Consider the following 19,237-nt stretch of genomic DNA (forward strand, 5'->3'; position numbering starts at 1 on the left):
GGATCTGTTCCCACACTGTAGGGAATCTAATCTAATCTAAAACAGCAAATGGCAAAACTGGAAACAACCTACCATCCAAACTTGCTGGATCAGCCTGGCACACCACTGTCACAACACTCCTCCTTCAGTACTTGCTCTGCCACACTTTACAAGACAACTGGGCACTTGTCTAGCAAAGGGTATCTCACATTCTGCTGACACAGAACTGAATATAATTAGGTGCACCATAATGGAAACCTTCTGCTTAACTCACTGCCCCTTGTTGTCTCTCAAATATCATTCCCCATACACATCTGCCTCCAACTAATGAAATCACTCAAGCTGGTTGAAATAGTCCACAGTGTTCCTCACTTGCCCACTGCATAAATACCTGTTAAACACACCTTCATTTTAGTGTCCCATTTGGAGCAAACAATCTGAGCAAGTTCTACCAGCAGACATTGTTGTATCAAGGAACAGTAATACAGGAAGTCACAAACAAGTTCGGATGCAGCAAGCCCTGACTTCAAACTGAGAATGGTGCTTGCTAAACAAGTTCAGCAAAAGCTAGGGCCTCTGCATAGTCAACCTCCACTGCTGGGACTGCAGTACAAACCCCTTATGCACTTGTGGACAAACACAAAGCTGCACATTGCTGAGGGTTACAGATTAAGCGGCAGACTTAATACCTTAAAATCCAGTAAAGGAGGAAGATATCACTTGGCTTCAGGAATTTGCAATCACTAATATATAAAATACATCCATCTGTTCCCTTCTACCCCATGTTGCTTTTCCCTTAATTTTACCTCTGATATTCCCATCAAGTGCACCACATGGTACAGATTTTAGTTTTATGAGATGAACAGAAATATTAATCTCTCAGAAGTTCATTAGTCTGTGGATGTCTCTCACCCTGAGCACAATGAAGTTTGGGTGATTGAATCTAACCCAGGTCAGAAGTCACATGACACCAGGTTATAGTCTAATAACTCCGAAAGCTTGTGATTTCAAATAAGTCTGGTGTTGTCTGACTTCTGACCTTGTCCACCTCCAGTCCAACACCGGCATTTCTACATGTAGAATCTAATCCAGGCTGAGTTCAACAGATTTCTGATTTTTAAGGGAGCAAAGTCTACGGGATGCAGATGGGAAGATGGATTAGAGACCACAGCCAGGTCCATCAAGATCTTATCAAATGGCAGTGCAGACTCAACAGGTCAAATAGCCAACTCCTAATTCCAGTATTCCTTTAACCACTCTGAGGAGATGCTTTTCCTAAAATTACTGTAACCTTATTAGTCACCGCATTCACGTGGCTAGCTGTAGAAATGGCTACTGGACTGGTTATGAGCTCCAATCATGCCAGGAATTTTGGTCAAGCTAGTTTAAATTCTGACCTCAGTTAAAACTGCAGCCAGACCTGCTGGGACTTGCAGTTTCCTGCATTGACCAAATAAGGTAGATTTTATAGTTGTCTCTGGACAAATTGACACCATACAACCTTATATGGAGCAAGATGTTATCAGTTTAGTGTAGACATTTGGGAATTGTTTACCAGTAAACTCCATTGACTGAGACCTAACAATGTGATGAGGCTTTGATTAATTTATTGGCTGCGTGCCAAAGAACATTTTGGAAATGGAGCACATTTTCTGATAGGTTAGCATAACAATAGGCTTTTTTCACGTGAGAAGTCTTCAAGACTACTTTTGAGGGGCACATGCGCTGAAGTCACCTTCAGAGAAAACAAAGATCCATGAAGCAAGATCTACACCGTGGCTCAGTGGTTAGCACTGCTGCCTGACAGCGCCAGGGGTCTGGGTTTAATTACCACCTCGGGCAACTGTGTGGCGTTTGCACATTCGCCCCGTATCAACATGGGTTTCCTCCACAATCCAAAGACGTGCAGGTCAGGTGAATTGGCCATGCTAAACTGCCCATAGTGTTATGTGCATTTGTCAGGGACAAATATAGGGTAGGGGAATGGGTCTGGGTGGGTTACTCATCGGAGGACTGGTGTGAACTCGTTGAGCCAAAGGGCCTGTTTCCTTACTATAGGGAATCTAATCTAATCTACGTGGAAAACACATTTGGCCACTTCACTCAAATCGGGTAGTATTTGTTTCAAGCCAAACTTTTAAAAGTTAGAGTTGGGTTAAAGGGGTTAAGTAATGTAAAGTGAAGTTAAATGAAGTGAGTTAGAGCTGAAGTTAAATTAAGTAAATAGTAAATATTGCAATGAATGTATGTTTTATATTACGTATTCAATAAAGAAACTTTTGTTTAATTAAATTCTGAGCTGGCTCCCTGTCTTTTGTCTGACACACAATGGAAAAATATCTGGGCAACAGATCTGGGCAAATATCTTGCATTTTTAAATGCACAACTGGCCTCATCCACAAATTAAAACAATCATCTTCAGATTCATCTATCAGATCACTTCTATAACCTTCAGTGGCCAAATAACAGACCATCTCTCTGCAGAATAAAAAAGCTTCTGCCTGCTCAATTTGAGGTGCGACTAAATTTCCACAGAAGCAGCTGGATTATTTCAGAAGCTGGTTCAAACAGCTTGCATGATGGGGTGAACAGCCCCTTTCTGTGCTGCATCATTCTACAAAAATGACAGTTCAAATCCCACCATGGTGGTTTGAAAATCTGACTTCTTTTTAAAGCAATCTGGAACTGAGCAATAAAAATAACACCAACAGATTGCCTTGAATAACCCAGGTCGTGGCTTTTAGAAAAGGTAAACCACTGTCCTTATTTGGTCTGAACCTATAGGTGACTCCAATCCCATTCCAACAGAGTGGAGTCTTAATTGCACTCTGAAGAGATATGATGAGCCAGCCCGTTGAACAAGGGCAATAAAAGCCAGTCCTGCCAATGGCAGTTACATTCCAAGACTGAATTAGGAAAACAAAAGTCTGATTGACTCAATTGTCTGCAAACGCAAGGACTTGAGCAATCACAGACCTGATCTATCTCAAAAATTTGTTGATAATTGTTGAATTTTAAAGTAAGGTACTGGCCTTTCAGTAGGTGTATTAGTCAGAGGGGGGTGGATTGCTCTTCGGCGGGTCGGTGAGGACTGGTTGGGCCGAAGGGTCTGTTTCTACACTGTAGGGAATCTAATGGAATCTAATCTACATTGTGCTTGTAGCAGCACTTTGACAGGACTCTTTCGCTATTGCATTACCATTTGTTTCCTTTCCAAGTATTTACGAAATTCCCTGTCAAAGGTTACTACTGAATTTATTTTCACCACACTTTCAGGCAACACATTCCAGATTGGAGCACCTCACTGTGTTGAAATAAAATTGGCAGCATCTCCTTGGTGGGGTTTTGCTAATTATTATGAACCAATGTTCTCTTCGCACTGACCCTCCTACCATTGGAAGCAGGTCCTCACTAGTTATTCAGTCAAATATTCTCATTATTAACAATACTTTAAAAAAACTATAAATAAATGTTTTACAGGCAGTTCTCCTTGAGGTTCAGAATAATAATGTCTTGATCCAGTTCCAAGAATAACAATGAAATTTCTTCAAATAAATAAACAAATTGAAAATGCACAGCAGGATAGCATCAGTCACTGAAAGAGGAAGATCAGTTTGAACTTCAACCTATTGACACAATAATTCCCCAATTTTTATTTTACCTTTACTAAATGGGCAATTCTGGATGGTGACTGGAACACAATCCATTCATCCACAGAGATGGTCTCCTGGTCCTGCTCCTTCTGTATCGAAATATCTCCTCCAAAGAACAGCAAGGAGTAAGGTGAGACCTCCGTGCAATCATACAGGTAGATCTGCAAAACAGTTAAGATGTCAACATCCCAGCAACAATATAAACTGACTCACGCAATACCTGGGAGCTCCTTCAATAGTGCTGTGAGAGCCAGACATCAGAATATATTCGAGTCCCAAATGCACAGAGAGATCGGGTAAGGATGGGAACAAAATCTAGCGTCAGTATACCCACTGCGTCCCAGGCAGTCAAGAGATTCAAAATCAATTTGCAAATTCTACAGAAGGCATAACTCATCTTGGATAGAATCCAATAGGGAAGCACTGCTACTTTTTCAACTTCAAATCAGAATGTTCTTAATGTTTTCTTTTAAATTCCATGGTAGAGTAGCAGAAACTGGGTGCTGGCAAATCAGCCCATTCTGTACCTGCTCAACTTTCTTCCATGACATTTACCAAGTCTCAAAAAGTTTGGTAGAGTGTGAAACAAGCAGCTGATTCACTATCACCTTTTTCATTTTACAGCCCAAGATTACTTAATACAAGGGAACATTTTAACTCTCAAATGTGACCTACCCTTAGTTGAGAAATCCTTAATGATGAGATGTGCATCAAACACAAGTTAGCAATAAACTCTTCCCAACTATTTGCATTTTAAACACTCATTTTTTGCAGAAAGAAGAGGGTGTAATATGCATCCCAAAAAGACAAATGGTCTTAGACACTCCTTTTTCTCAAAACATTACTAAAGGGAGTGTGGCTAGATCTGAACAGTCTTGTTGTGCATCAGGAATAATCCTCCAAGACCTGGAATTCTATCCTCTAACTCAAGAAAGATCAACTTCTATTTGTACAAGTTTTAATTAAGTGATTAAAAAGTGATGATAATTAGAAGTGTATATACAACCTAAGGATGTCCCAAAGCAATTTACTGCCAAAGTAGTACACTTGAAGTTCACAGGACAGAGAAAACAGAATCCCTACAGTGTGGAAACAAGCCATTTGGCCCAAGAATTCAAGACCCTCCGAACAGTATCCCACCCACACCCATTCCCCTACTCTATTACTCGACATTTCCCCTGACGAATGCACCTAACCTGCACTCCCTTGAACACTATGGGCAATTTAGTAAGGCCAATTCACCCAACTGGCACATCGTTGGACTGTGGGAGGAAACTGGAGGACCTGGAGGAAAGCCATGCCGACATGGGGAGAATGTGCAACCTCCACACAGACAGTCGCCCAAGGCTAGAATCTAACCCAGGTCCCTAGCGCTGTGAGGCAGCAGTGCTAACCACTGAGTCACCGTGCCACATGCTTACTGCTATAATAAAAGGAAACAGAGCACTGCATAAAGCTCCCATAAAAGGTGGAATGTGGGAAAGTAAAGATCATGGAGCTGAGGCAGAATCTGGATATCTCTTTTCTTATCATACTTAAATAGGATGTTGACAGTGATCAGATAATCTGTTTTAGTGAGATTGTTGAGAAGGTAAATATTGGCCAGGAAACAGGCGAGATGTTATCCCTATCCTTCTTCAAAGTAGTGCAATTGAGAGCCCAGTCTCAGCCTAATATGTCACCCAATAGCACAACTCCAACACTGAGTACCTTTCCCCACACTGGGAGTGTCAGTGTCGTCAGATTGAACTTGCATCTTCCTGACTTGAGACAAGAATGTTATCATCAAGATTGTACACTGGAAGGCTTAAGAGCACACAGTTGGGGGGGAGAGACAGAGGGGGATGGAGGGAGAGAAGAGATGGGGGTGGGGGTGGGGGGTGGAGAGAAGAGATGGGGGAGGGGGGGGGGGGAAGGAGAGGAGAGACAGCCGGGGAGGCGGGGGAAGAGACAGAGAGAGAGACACTTCCCAAAGGAAGGCAGAGATCAAGGACTGTCATACAAAAAACTACATTTAGATGTATTTCACCAAAACCTTAACCCACTGATGTGATAACACAATCCATCACTGAGGGGGAAGTAGTCTGTGGAGACAGACAACACACTGCTCCTCATGGGCCCAAAGGACAATATCATAGGCTCCGGTTACAAGGGCCACACCCAAAAGGAGCAGCAGATTGTGGAACTGCCCCTTATATGTGTAGAATAATTATACTCTAACAATTCTGAATGATTCAGAAGAGCAGAGAAGGACAGCCAGAGAGTCTTTTATAGGAACACTCACACTGGTTGTCCGCATCTTCAAATGGTAGATTAGCCAGTTATGCTCAAATTCACCTTCTTCAGCATTAACAGACTTTGGGTGAATGTTGACTCTTCCATCTGACTTGGTAAAGACTTTCACCCTAAAAGCACAAAAGAAAGGACTATTGGTCACAAGGTGCTGGGAATTTAGGTAAGATTCTTACAGCAGTAATGGCATATGAGCTCCTGACAGTGGGGTTGAATTTCATCTGGGACATGAAAGATGCGTTAACCAGATTATCAACCAAAGCTTTGCTGGAAGAATTGTCAAGACTCAGCTTACAGTTCTACAAGAAATTGAGCACCTTATCCATTAGTTTAGTGGAGAGCGAAATGATCAGGGAAATTCATCACCAAATACTTAAATTTTTACGTATTTAGTAAGCATTTTCTACGTATCCAAAAGGAAAATGTACTTATTTCCTATCAGTTATCACCCTAGGGAATGTAATAAAGAGTAAGTGGCTTGACTGAGTGAAAAGACACTACCCAGGCTGTCACTAAGTCCTTCTGGCCAGGAGATCTTCGGTTCTATTGTCCATCTCTATTGAATGAGTTGATCTGAGAGCAGGTGCTAGCCTCCAATAATTGAGCTAGGCTAGGGAGAGAGGAAAAGATAGGCAGGGTTCTGGAATGATATTCACTGACCCTGCAATGAGAAGATATGATTATATGTGAATGGGGGACTATGTGAATGTGCACTCATGGATGAAGGTGCGAAAAAACAGTCCATGTGCTGAGAATTCATGAAAGTAAAGGTCATGAAAGTAAAAATCAAGGCAGAATCTTAACATCTCTTTTCTAATCATATTCAAACAGGATGTTGATAATCTCGCTAAAACTGGACGTTTGTGCAAGTTACCAGAAGGTTTTCAGTGTCTTTAATCCCTGCAGGAGCCTCAAGTGCAGCCTTCATGAGAAAATAGGAAATCTGGTAAAAAGGGAAGGACTCTCTAATGGGGAAAATAGGATTGTAAGGATCACAGCTTTCTTCTGTTATCTTCTTCAGCCATCATTTCACAGGAAAATTGAGTGGGACAAGTGCATACTTTTGACCTCTATTCCACCTCCAGCAGCATCTGAGAAACTGAAGGAAATCTAACACAGAGGGAACTGACCAACAAACAACCTGGGAAGGCCTCACTGGAAACTAACACACCAAAGGACAAAGTAGCTCAAGTTGTACTTATTGCATTCCTTTCACTTCTGCAATTTTGTTTGGAGTGAGCTGAAACATTACAAGCAGATTACTTAAACACTGACACAAATACCTGAAAATTAAAACATGTTGAATGACTGTTTAAATTTCTAATTCCAAATAGAAAAGAAAGCTTGAATTTTGTATAATATTTGTCTGGAAGCCAAAAGCTATTTAACAGCCTAAATGCATATATTTGTACAGTAATAGAACATGCCTCAGAAGCCTTCGTGAATTCTTTGAGGATGTGACAAAACACATTGAAGGTAGAGCCATGGATGTGGTTTACATGGATTTTGGCGAGGTGTTTGATAAGGTTCCCCATGGTAGGTTCATTCAGAAAGTAAGGAGGCCATGGGATAAAGGGAAATTTATCTGTCTGGATACAGGATTGAATGGCCTATAGGAGACAGAGGGTGGTAGTAGACAGTATTCCGCCTGGAGCTTGGTGACCAGTGGTGTTCCGCAGGGATCTGTTCTGGGATCTCTGATCTTTGTGATGTTTTCTTAAATGACTTGGATGAGGAAGTAGAAGGGTGGGTTAGTAAGTTTGCTGATGACACAAAGGTTGGTGGAGTTGTGGATAGTGTGGAGGCCTGTTGAAGGTTGCAATGAGACACTGACAGGACGCGAAACCGGTCTGATAAGGAGCAGATGGAAATCAACCTGGAAAAATGTGAAGTCATTCATTTTGGAAGGTCAAATTAGAATGCAGTATACAGGGGTATAGATAGGATTCTTGGCAGTGTGGAGGAACAGAGGGATCTCGGGGGCTATGTCTATAGATCCCTCAAAGTTGCCACCCAGGTTGATAGGGTTGTTAAGAAGGCACATGGGGTGCTGGCTTCCATTAGCAGGGGGTTTGAGTTTAAGAGCCATGAGGTTATGCTGTAACTTCATAGAGCCCTGTTGAGATCACACTTGGAATATAGTGTTCAGTCCTGGTCGCCTCATTATAGGAAGGATGTAGAAGCTTTAGAAAGGGTGAAAAGGAGATTTACCAGGATGCTGCCTGGACTGGAGGGCATGTCTTATGAAGTAAGTTGGGGGGGAACTAAGGCTTTTCTCACTGGAATGAAGAAGGGTGAGAGGTGACTTGATTGAGATGTAAAAGATGATGAGTAGCATAGATAGAGTGAATAGTCAGAGACGTTTTCCAGAGCGGAAATGGCTATCACAAGGGGGCATAATTTTAAGGTGATTGGAGGAAGGTTTAAGGGAGATGTCAGACTTAAAAGTAGTTCTGGGACTAGCATATTAATGAACTGAAACCTGCAACCCATTCTAAAAGATGAAAGACTTAACAGCAATCTAGGGTTTTTCAATATATCATTTCAGTTGCATGACACTATAATATTTTGCTATACGTTCTGTGTCTTATGATCCAGCTGCACAACCACCTGATGAAGGAGCAGTGCTCCACAGCTAGTACTTCCAAATAAACCTGCTGGACTATAACTTGGTGTTGAGAGATTTTTAACTTTGTCCAACACCAGCGCCTCCACATCAGGTTTTCCTTTAAAGACATTCAAATTCTCCACATCAACTATACCCTAGGATTATAAGATCCTCATCCTAAAAACTCACTGGAGAAAGAAATTTCAGTTAAATTTTCTGCTGGATTTAGGTGAGATTCTCTTTTCTTTCTGACTCAGGTCCAAATCTGTCAGGTTACATTGCATGTGAAAGGTTAATTTTCTCACATTTTTCTCTTCTTGCTGAAACTCGGTCGTATTTTTGCCACTTTCGGATACAAGCCCGCACATACCACAGCTTTAACTAGCTTCTCGTTTTCTGTCGGAACAGAACAGATACTATTTCAGAAGACTAAACACACACACACAAAACTGTCATCCTTACTGAGATTTTACTAAGGCTTATTTTCCCTGTCATTTACCTGAATTTATATTTGCCTGGGAATCTCGAGGATTCTTGCTGCTGACAAAGCCAGCCACCAGCAGGTGTTCAGTAAATTGACCTTTCATGTTATGAAGCATCTGCAGTGACACAATAAGCAAAAGGTTATTTCAAAACAATTCTCCAACGTATTCAAGACCTCATAACTGCCATGAGGGGATTCCACACAGATAATAGCAACTGGTGTCTGACCAAGAATCCTCAGTCAACTCATCTGTATGATATAGCCAAAATTTGAATAGTCACATTAGGGAGAGTTCAGTTCCTCATAACTGATCTGACATCCTCAAAACTCAACAGAAAGCTACGAAATACAGAAAGTACATTCTTTAAAACTCACTTCATACTTTTCACTTTCCTTCAGTTCTGTCAGATCCTTTAAATACTATTTTATCCCCAACCTTTGGTTATCCCCGTTTGTGGCCTGACCCAACATCTGCCTACGACCATAGTTTCTACTTTCTAAATTAACCTCTGGAGCAGGTGGGACTTGAATCCAGGCCGCATGGTTCAGAAGTAGAGACAATACCATTGTGCCACATGACTCCTCTCATGTCCTCATTCAAATCACAGTATTATGCAGCACAGCAGGCAGCCATTCTGCTCACTGCATCTGCTCCGTTAACAAGTGAGCCAATTAGTCTCATTCTTCCCCAACTTTTACCAACAGCCAATAAAAATTTACTTTCAATTACATCTCCAATTCTCTTCTCAAAGAGATGAATAAATTTGCTACAGGCAGTGTATTCCAGATCATAAAAAGAAATTTCATATCCCTTTTGGATTCTGTCAATAACCTTAAATCTGGCTCCCCTGGCTAATGACCCACCCATTCAATTACTCCTAATCTGGTCTACTTAAGCCCGCATATTTTTGAACATTTGTCATTAATTCCTCTTTATTCTGAGGAGTAAAGTCAGTTTAAGAGATTCATCACCTGCAGGTTGTTTGGAGAAAGGAAGTACTCCCAGCAGTAGTCCTTCTCTGATCTGAAACCTCTCCTTTTTGCTTCTTCCCAGCCCTGAAAGCAGCAGCACTCATCAATTAGACAGATTCAACAGAACAATCTGGCAAAAACTCACGACAGAATATCATTCGGGTAAAAGAAAAGGAAGGTTCAAGGGAATTTTTTGCATGGAAAGACTGGAAATTCCATCTAAGGCCAGACAAACAGAATGACAGGAGGCAGAGGCAGAGACGGAAGCAGCATAAATTTAGGTAACAAAGGTGCGGGATAACAACCAAGGTCATTAAGCCAAGATGAGAGGGTGGCATCCATTGTCCCACAGTATGAAATAGATAGTACCAGCACAATTCAACACAGCAATTCAAGTTGTTTTGCAACATGTACGGTGATGTCAACCTAAAGTATATTTTATAATTCTTGCCAAACCTATTTGAAAAATAGATAAAGAAAGTAGCAGAAGTTCATCAAGCAGCAAATCACTGAGACCTCCATGACTCTCAGTTTGTACTCACTGGAGTTCAAAGGAATGAGGGGGAAATTGGAGTGAGGTATATAAAATGCGAAAGGGGATGTTGAACAGATGCTCCCTCTTGTGAAGAATTGCGAACAAGAGGTCATAGATATAGAGTGAGAGGAAGTGGGTTCAAACTGATATGAGGAGAAACTTCAACTCAGAGGGTTGTGAAGCTGTGGAGCTCACTGCTCCAGAGTGCAGTGGAAGCAGAAATCAATCAATAGATTCAAGAAAGAAATAGATATATGTTTCTGATGAAAAGCATGATAAAGGACTATGGGGATCAGGCAGGAAATTAGAGTCGAGGCCAGGTTAAGATCAGTCATGATCATGGTCAAATAGGCTCAAAGGACCGAACTGCCTACTCTTGCTCTTAATTCATATGGTAATGAACTCATGGAAACGAATGAGAAGTGATACACAATTAGTTATATGTATCTGCTAATCTGACATTGCTGATTATTATCTTCCAATTCTCACCACTTTATGGCAGCTTTCACAGTTGGGATCTGGGCTCACCTATCAAGCAACTGCCAGAATGATCATACACTATATGCAAGTCACAGAGGCAGGCAATTCACAGAAAAGCCCAACGCCACCTTTACCTGTTTCAGAGTCTACAGTGGTCAAGAGAAATCACCAGCTTTCCCTTTTCACAGAAATAGGAAACAGAAGCTTACAGTGAAATTGCCAAAACATTGGAGAAAATGAAATGTCATGGAATATAGAACCAATATAAATATATTGGTAAGTGCAGATGCTGGAGATTTTCTCTAATCAAATCAGGAAGTGCAGAAGGAACTCAGCACAAGTGGCAGCATCTGTGGAGAGATAAGCAGTTAACATTTTGATGCAATGACTCTTTTTCTGCATTTCAGTAAATTCATTGAGCAAACTGACCAATAAATAAGCACGGGGGAGTGTGGTTGACCTTGGAAATTTTGCCTGCGGCAAGAGGAAATGAAAAATAAATCTTATTGGGATTCCCACTCTTTATTTGGTCGGAAACAGGAATCTGCTAATCTGGATTCAAGCCTCATCACAAGAGTTTAAGAACCACGTGCAAGTCTTTTTGTTACCTTCTGCTCCCCCTACCATCTCCAGCAAAACCCTTTCTCATTATTAGCATTCATCAGAATCAGAGTTTTGCTGCACTCCAACTTTGCATTTCTCAATCATTGGAAATACACATGTTACTGTGCCCTTTTTCATCCCAGTCCTCAGTGAAAATGTTAGCCACGACTTAGTGGGATGCACTCCAATTTTAGAGTTCAGAAGAAGTCCCACTCAGATGCAGAAGCTGAAAATCAAAACTGATCTTTCAGTGGAGAGCATCCCATGGTTTCTCAGATGCAACATGAAGCCAAGGTTCCATCAGTACGCAGGTGAATGTAAAGGTTGCATAGCCTTATTTCAAAGAAGAACAAGGGAATCCTCCACTGTGCTGGAGCGAATATCTGTCACTCAGCCAATGTCAAAGAGATGATCCAGTTATCATATTAGCATGCTTAGGAGCCTGTTGCACTCAAACAGCCCAGTGTGTTTGTTACAGTGATTGCAACTCAAACTTAGCTAGATCATTGTTGAGGCTACGAAAGATGTCACAGAGATGTCGTCTTACACTTCAAACGAAAATACAAAAAGAACCTCGGAGGACAATATTAATAAAGAGTTTCAGATTTTTTTTTAATATAAAGGACAGCACCTCCATATGTCCCTGATAAGATAGTTTTCAAACATTCACTGATCTTACGTACAAGATGCTAACTGCCACTGAAATGTCAGCAGTTTCTTTTTATAGATCTGTCTCTGCATTTTCCTTGTTGCATATTTAAGCAGTGCCTACCTTAAACGCGTTTACCACAGTCAGGTGGTCACTCCGAGACTGCTTCGATAATTCCCGGCGTTTTGCATCAGCCAGTTTCTCTTTACCCTGTGAGCAGCACAAAAACAGGTTAAACTGAAGAAACATTTAACCTTTTATAAAACTCTTGCTCTGTACAATGCTGTTAGGGAGAAAAATCTTGCATCCTCAAACAAAAAAAAAATAAAAATCGAAGCAGACCTCTAAAATAGCATATATTTTAACAGCCCCCCCTGCTGTTCGATTATACTGAAAATGACTCCACAACTGATGTAATTCAATGTGTGAAATACTGAGGCATTGTGGTAACGTGATCAGAGAGTTGTGTTACCATTCCTTTCTATTCAGCTTGCCTGAATGCAGTATTGCAATGCTTGGATTGGAATAAGCCCAGAAAAGGGTTGGCAATCATTGAGTAAGATAAATGGAGATAGACCAACATCAACACTTCCCAAAAAAAGATTAAATGTACAAGTAATACCCAACTCTGACGATAGATCTGTAAAGGCATCAAGCAAATCTAATCAGTACAGAGGACAAGAAGAACATCATTTAGGCTCGAGTAGGTTCAATCATTCAATTACAGCATGGTAAGTCTGTGCTTTAAATCCATCTTCCACATTTCCATAACATTCCATTATCCTAGATCAATACAAATCTACCACTTTTAGTTTTGAAACTTTTTACCTTTCTCAACATGATTTCAGGGAGGGAGTTTCAGATTTCCTCTAATCCACATGAAAGACTGCTTGCTAACTGGTCTTGCTCTATTTTAATGGGTCTGGACTCTTGCTCTGCACACTGCCCATCAGGGGAACTAGTTTCTCACTACCTACTGTATCAAATCATTTCATTCAGCTTTTAGATAATCTCAATCTTCAACATACAAGGGAGGACAAGCTAGCCTACGCAACAAATTCTAATAAAGTAACCCCTTTAGATCTGAAACAAAAAAAAACTCCAAAGAACTGTGGATATTGGAAATCAGAAACAAATTGCTGGAAAAACAGAGCATTTGGCAGCAACTGTGGAGAGAAAGCAGAGTTAATATTGTCTATTAACATTTCAGGTCCAATGAAGGCGCTGCCACAGACTGGCTGAGTTTTTCCAGCAGTTTCTGATTTTGTTCGCTTTAGCTCTTGCATCATCTTGGCAATAATTTTAACACTTTACCAGCGGGATCACAAATGGATCCTTGAAGCTGAGACTGGCTGCAATGGTGAGAACCGGATCCAGACAGCACAATAATGCTCCAAACAGAATCATCTTCCCGATGTGGGGTTCCACTGGCAGGCGAGCTAAATGGACCCCAAGTGGAGTAAGCTCTTCATTCCTATCCAAAGCATTCTGTCAGGAAGGGAAAAAAATGAAATTTAAAATTCTTGGCGTTGCAGATACCACACAATCTGTTACTAAATGAAAACTAACGTAATAAAAATTTGTATCCCTACGGTCATAAACATCTGCTTGTCCATGTGGCTCAAAGTTTTTCCCATGTTTTAGGTCAGTTTTGAGACATGCAGCCGAAAAGGAAACCAACTCCATCCACCACCAACACAGAGTGGGCTACCCACAACAATGATTGCAGCAACTTGCTCAGTCTCCTCCAACAGCATCTTCCAAACCATGTTACATTGATCAACTGGAAGGACAAGATCAGTGGGCAGCACTGCTGCCTCTCAGTGCCAGAGACCAGGGTTCAATTCCCGCCTCAGGCGACTGACTGTGTGGAGTTTGCACGTTCTCCCCGTGTCTGCGTGGGTTTCCTCCGGGTGCTCCGGTTTCCTCCCACAGTCCAAAGAGGTAAGGGGTAAATGTAAGGGTATGGGTGGGTTTCGCTTCGGCGGGTCGGTGTGGACTTGTTGGGCCGAAGGGCCTGTTTCCACACAGTAATGTAATCTAATCTAAAAAAAAATCTAGTTTGCAGGGGAACACCACCTCAGGCATCCCCTCAAAGTAACATCATCCTCATATAGGATATATATTGGCTGTTCTTAATCACCACTGGGTCAAATTGCTGGACTTCCACAAAGAAAAAACAGCATAGAACAGGTCCTTTGGCCCATCAAGACTACACTGACACATGACACCTTGCTAAACTAAAAATCCTTTGCCACTATATGGGTCCACATCTTTCTATCCCCTGCCTCTTCAAATATCTTTCGAGAAACTCATCCAAGATGGAGGACAGGAAAAAACTGTGGCTGTAAGAGCTTCGCTTTTTTGAGGTATTTTCAGTGTTGGAGCTGATTTCCTAGAATTCTAAGAGCAATAGTTACCATTTTATAAGCTGTTGACAATTACACCATTTAAAAGGCATCTGGTTTGGTATATTTAGGAACTGTTTAGAGGGATATGGGCTAAATGCTGGCAAATGGGACAAGATTTAAGGTGTCTGGTGAGCGTGGACAAGTTTAAGTGAAGGGTCTGTTTCCATGCCATATACCTCTATGACTCACTGTAACTTGTAAATGTTGCTATTGTATCTAGTTCCTCCACCTCCTCTGGCAGAATACTCTAGGCATTTGTCATGTTCTGTATAAAAGACATGTCTCTCACATCTCCTTGAAACTTACTCCTTTTCATATTTAACTTGCGTTCCCCAGCATTTCACATTTCTGCCCTGGGGAAAAAAGGCGCTAACTATTCATTTTAGCCATACCTCTCAATTTTGTAAACTTCTATCAGGTCGCTCCTCATCCTTCAATATTCAAGTGGAAACAAATCAGTTTACCCAATCTCTCCTCATAGTTAACACCCTCCAAACCAGGCATTATCCTGGTTAACTGTTTTCTGTACCCGCTCCAAAGCTTCCACTTCATTCTGGTAGTGTGGTGACCAGAACTGTACACTATATCCCAAATGTGGCCCAACTGATGTTCTCTACAGCTGTGAATGTTTATATTCTATGCCAGATCAAAGAAGGCAAGCATGCCATCTGCTTTCTATACCACCTTACCCACTTCTGTTGCCACTTTAAGTGAGCTGTGGACCTGTATGCCTAGATTCCTCTGTATTTTGATGCTACTAGTTCTATTCAAAGTTTCTCCCTTTCTACAAGCTCTGCATTACTGTTGGGATAGTACTCGCTTCCTCCACCATGAAATCTGAAGCAAAGTATTGATTTAGTGACTCTGCCATTTAGGTGTTCCCCAAGTTGTGACTCAAATTAGGCAGTCCCTAGAAATGTTTCTTCCATTCCAGACATATGGGTCCTGAGATGATTAAATAGCTCAATGCTGGATTTGCAAACCTCACCACAGGTGGTGGTGCCTGCATGCATCCAGTGATTAGTACAAAGCTGGTTGGCATGTGTCTTAAAGGGGTCCTTGGAAGAGGTGGTGCTCTGATGAACTTGCTGCCCAAGTCCTTTCAGATGGTAAGGGTTGCTAGTTTGGAAGGTGGTGTGGAAATAACCTGAGTCACTACAGTGCATCTTGCAGACAACATCTTCTCCAGCTGCCAAGTGAATGGAATAGCAATATAGAAGGGACTAAAAAAATTCAAAAGGCTAAAAACAAAACGAAAGGGCAACTAAGTCACAAAACAGTGTCTCCTTAGGAGATAAATGAGATTAGATTAGATTACTTACAGTGTGGAAACAGGCCCTTCGGCCCAACAAGTTCACACTGCCCCGCCGAAGCGCAACCCACCCATACCCCAACATCCACCCCTTACCTAACACTACGGGCAATTTAGCATGGCCAATTCACCTGACCTGCACATCTTTGGACTGTGGGAGGAAACCGGAGCACCCGGAGGAAACCCACGCAGACACGGGGAGAATGTGCAAACTCCACACAGTCAGTCGCCTGAGGCGGGAATTGAACCCGGGTCTCTGGCGCTGTGAGGCAGCAGTGCTAACCACAGTGCCACCGTGCCGCCCACATATGAAGCAATATTCAGCTATGCTGCCCTCTCAAGATAAATCAAATCCCATTTTTGCCCAGTGGCTCCAGGATGTAATGGGAGAAATTCCTATTTGTACATGACTCACCCCATTTCCTTGTGTCAGTTCAAACAATCAGTGAGGTCAATAACAACAAACTGTTTCTAACAACCTTCGAGTGGTTGGCAATATGGCATAGATTAGAGGTGGCTAGCAAAAGAACAACAGGCAACAGGAGGAAAATCTTTTATGCAATGAATGGTTAGGAATTGGAACAAACTGCCTGAGAAGAAAGATTCAACAACAATTCTGACACACAGAATTAATCTGCACTTGGAGAGACAGGGATTAATTAAGGACAGCCAGCATGGTTTTTTTTTTAAAAGAAAGGGAGGTCATGTCTGACGAACTTGATTGAATTTTTCTGAAGAGGTGACCGGGTGTGGAGATGAGGGTATGGTTTTTGATGTAGTCTATGTGGACTTTAGCAACGCTTTTGATAGGATCCCACATGGGAGACTGAAAGCAAAGTTAAAAGCCACTGGGATTCCAGGGAAATTTGGCTCAATAAATCCAGAATTAGTTGAGTGGCAGTAAGAAAAAAGGTGATAGTTGAAGATCGCTTTTGAATGAAAGCCTGTGTCCAGTGGGGTTCCACAAGGATCAGTGTAGGAGCTCTTGCTGATTTGTTATACATAGATGAGTTAACATTTGAATATAGGAAGGTTGACGATTAAGTTTGTGGATGATATGAAAATTAGTAGGATGATACATAGCGAGGACAGCCTTAGATTCCAAAATGATATAGGCAGCCTGGGCAGATGGACTGATCAATGGCAAATTTAATTCAATTTGAATAAGTATGAGATGATGCACTTAGGATAAAGAAGGAATGAAATGCATAAAGAATGGTATAACCCTGGGAAGTTCTGAGGATCAGAGGCACCTTGGTATGCATATACATTGGTCTCTTAAGGTAGTGGGAAAGGTAGATAAAGTGGTGAGGAAGGAATACGGAATACTTTCTTTATTAGCTGGGGCATAGAATTTAAGAACGGGGAGTTAAACTGGAACTGTTTAAATGTTGTTTAGATCACAATATTCAGCACAGTTCTGAAGTCCACATTGTAGGAGGGATGTGATTGCAATGGTGTGTGTAGAGGAGATATATTAGAATGTTGCCCGAGCTGGACAGCTATAGCTAGTGAGAGAGATGGTTTATTTAGAGTAGAGGAGACTGAGGGGGGACATGATTGAAATGTATAAAATTGAGGGGCCAAATATAGGTTACAAAGGAATCCTTTCCCTTGGTGAAAGGATCAATGACCAAGAGGCATGAATTTAAGCCAAGGGGCAAGAGGTTTAGAGGGGATGTAAAGAAACTTTTTCACCCAGAGGGTGGTAAGCTCAATGCTTGTAAAAGTGGTAGAGGCAGAAACACTCAGTATTTTAGTAGTATTTACACACCTACACTTACAATGCCAAAACATACAAGGTTATAGGACAAAAATGCATTTGGAAAAGTTAGGTGCTTGCTTTTCACTGACAAAGACTTGATGGGCTGAAGAGTCTTTTTCTGTATTGAGATTGTCTATGACTGAGTAGCTTTCAAAAGGGAATTATTTGGATAACATTTGATAGCCTAAAAAAATTCAGTGACTGAGAAAAGCAGGAAAGTCAGACTAAATGGACATATTATCAAAGAGCTCGTAGAGACTAGAGGAGACAAAAAGTCTACTGAGCTCTGATTTGCTGTGTTCCAACACTCAGGACTTGAACGGCACGAGTGCAGTCACTGTGGTGACAAAGGGTAAATCGCAATTCTACAGTTAACCAACAGAAGGAGCTAGGCTTGCCTATTAGCTGACTTGTCCATCCCACACTAGTCAGCAAATACTTACCAGCTCTTTAAGGTGGGTCACAGCCAGGTTAACAGCTTCCTTCGATGGAGGCTGCATTGCCTTTTCCAAGAATTGGGCAATTCGGCCAAGATTTAAAATCTATGGCAACATTAAAAGCCATTGGTTAATAAAAAATGTCCCACACAACGATTGAAGATCCCTCAGTCAACCTGCATTTTTTTTAATAAACTTTGATTATAAGAGAAAATTCTGGTTGAATTACTACCTACACCTTTAAATGCTCTAATTACATAAAATTGGAATATCATTTAATCTGTAAAACTTTTACTTAAACAGTTCAAATACAAACAGTAGATGTTTCACTTAAAAAGCCAAAACAGGAAAAGGCAGTCTCATAACCTACAGGAGTCAAATTTATTTAAATTTACAGCTAGGTAAAATGTGAATGAATGAGCGAGCTAAGTATACTGTATTCTGCAACCATCAACATCAAAGTCAGATGATACATGTTTTGAAGGAGCAGCAACTGTGTACACATATCTGCAGCCAAGATGGATTGGAATCTCTCTAACTCTATTAAATAAACAGGTCAAAAAATCAAAAGTTTAATGCTATGTAAAAGAACTTCGAAATATTGAAGAATTTCAGCTGACTTAATGCTGTATCACCCAATAACTGCAGACTGACATCAGTATAAATGGTGAATTAGAGAAAAGCGATCTGACCTGTTCTTTATACATGAAACCTCCTCTTTCTTTATCTCTCCCATCAATTTGCTTTCATTTCTATATATCGCAATGGCAGCACGGTGGCTCAGTGGTTAGCACTGCTGCCTCACAGCACCAGGGACCCGGGTTAGATTTCAGCCTCGGGTGACCTCTGTATGGAAGTTTGCACATTCTCTCAGTGTTTGCGTGGGTTTCCTCAGAGTACTCCAGTTTCCTCCCACAGTCCAAAGATGTGGAGATTAGGTGAACTGGCCATGCTAAATTCCCCATAGTGTTAGAGATGTGTAGCTTTGGTACATTAGTCAGCGGTAAATATAGGGTCGGGGGAATGGGTCTGGGTGGGTTACTCTTCAGAGGGTCAG

At 41.4% G+C, this 19,237-nt stretch overlaps 1 protein-coding gene across 1 annotated transcript in view; it reads right to left on the reverse strand.

The window, feature by feature from the left end:
• The window catches only part of dhx36 (DEAH (Asp-Glu-Ala-His) box polypeptide 36), a 95,306-nt gene that overhangs the window by 6,314 nt on the left and 69,755 nt on the right, over positions 1 to 19,237 (reverse strand). The window contains exons 17-24 of the mRNA XM_087993353.1: positions 18,187 to 18,285; positions 13,570 to 13,743; positions 12,379 to 12,465; positions 9,989 to 10,072; positions 9,032 to 9,131; positions 8,838 to 8,928; positions 5,917 to 6,037; positions 3,641 to 3,793 (exon numbers count right to left, since the gene is read on the reverse strand). Coding sequence (XP_087849479.1) covers positions 3,641 to 3,793; positions 5,917 to 6,037; positions 8,838 to 8,928; positions 9,032 to 9,131; positions 9,989 to 10,072; positions 12,379 to 12,465; positions 13,570 to 13,743; positions 18,187 to 18,285 — 909 coding nt within the window. The remainder of the gene's footprint in view (positions 1 to 3,640; positions 3,794 to 5,916; positions 6,038 to 8,837; positions 8,929 to 9,031; positions 9,132 to 9,988; positions 10,073 to 12,378; positions 12,466 to 13,569; positions 13,744 to 18,186; positions 18,286 to 19,237) is intronic.

The sequence above is a fragment of the Chiloscyllium plagiosum genome, unplaced genomic scaffold (genome assembly GCF_037043375.1).
Source record: "Chiloscyllium plagiosum isolate Xiang-an unplaced genomic scaffold, Cpla_swu_hap1 HiC_scaffold_13, whole genome shotgun sequence".
NCBI classification, from domain to species: domain Eukaryota; kingdom Metazoa; phylum Chordata; class Chondrichthyes; order Orectolobiformes; family Hemiscylliidae; genus Chiloscyllium; species Chiloscyllium plagiosum.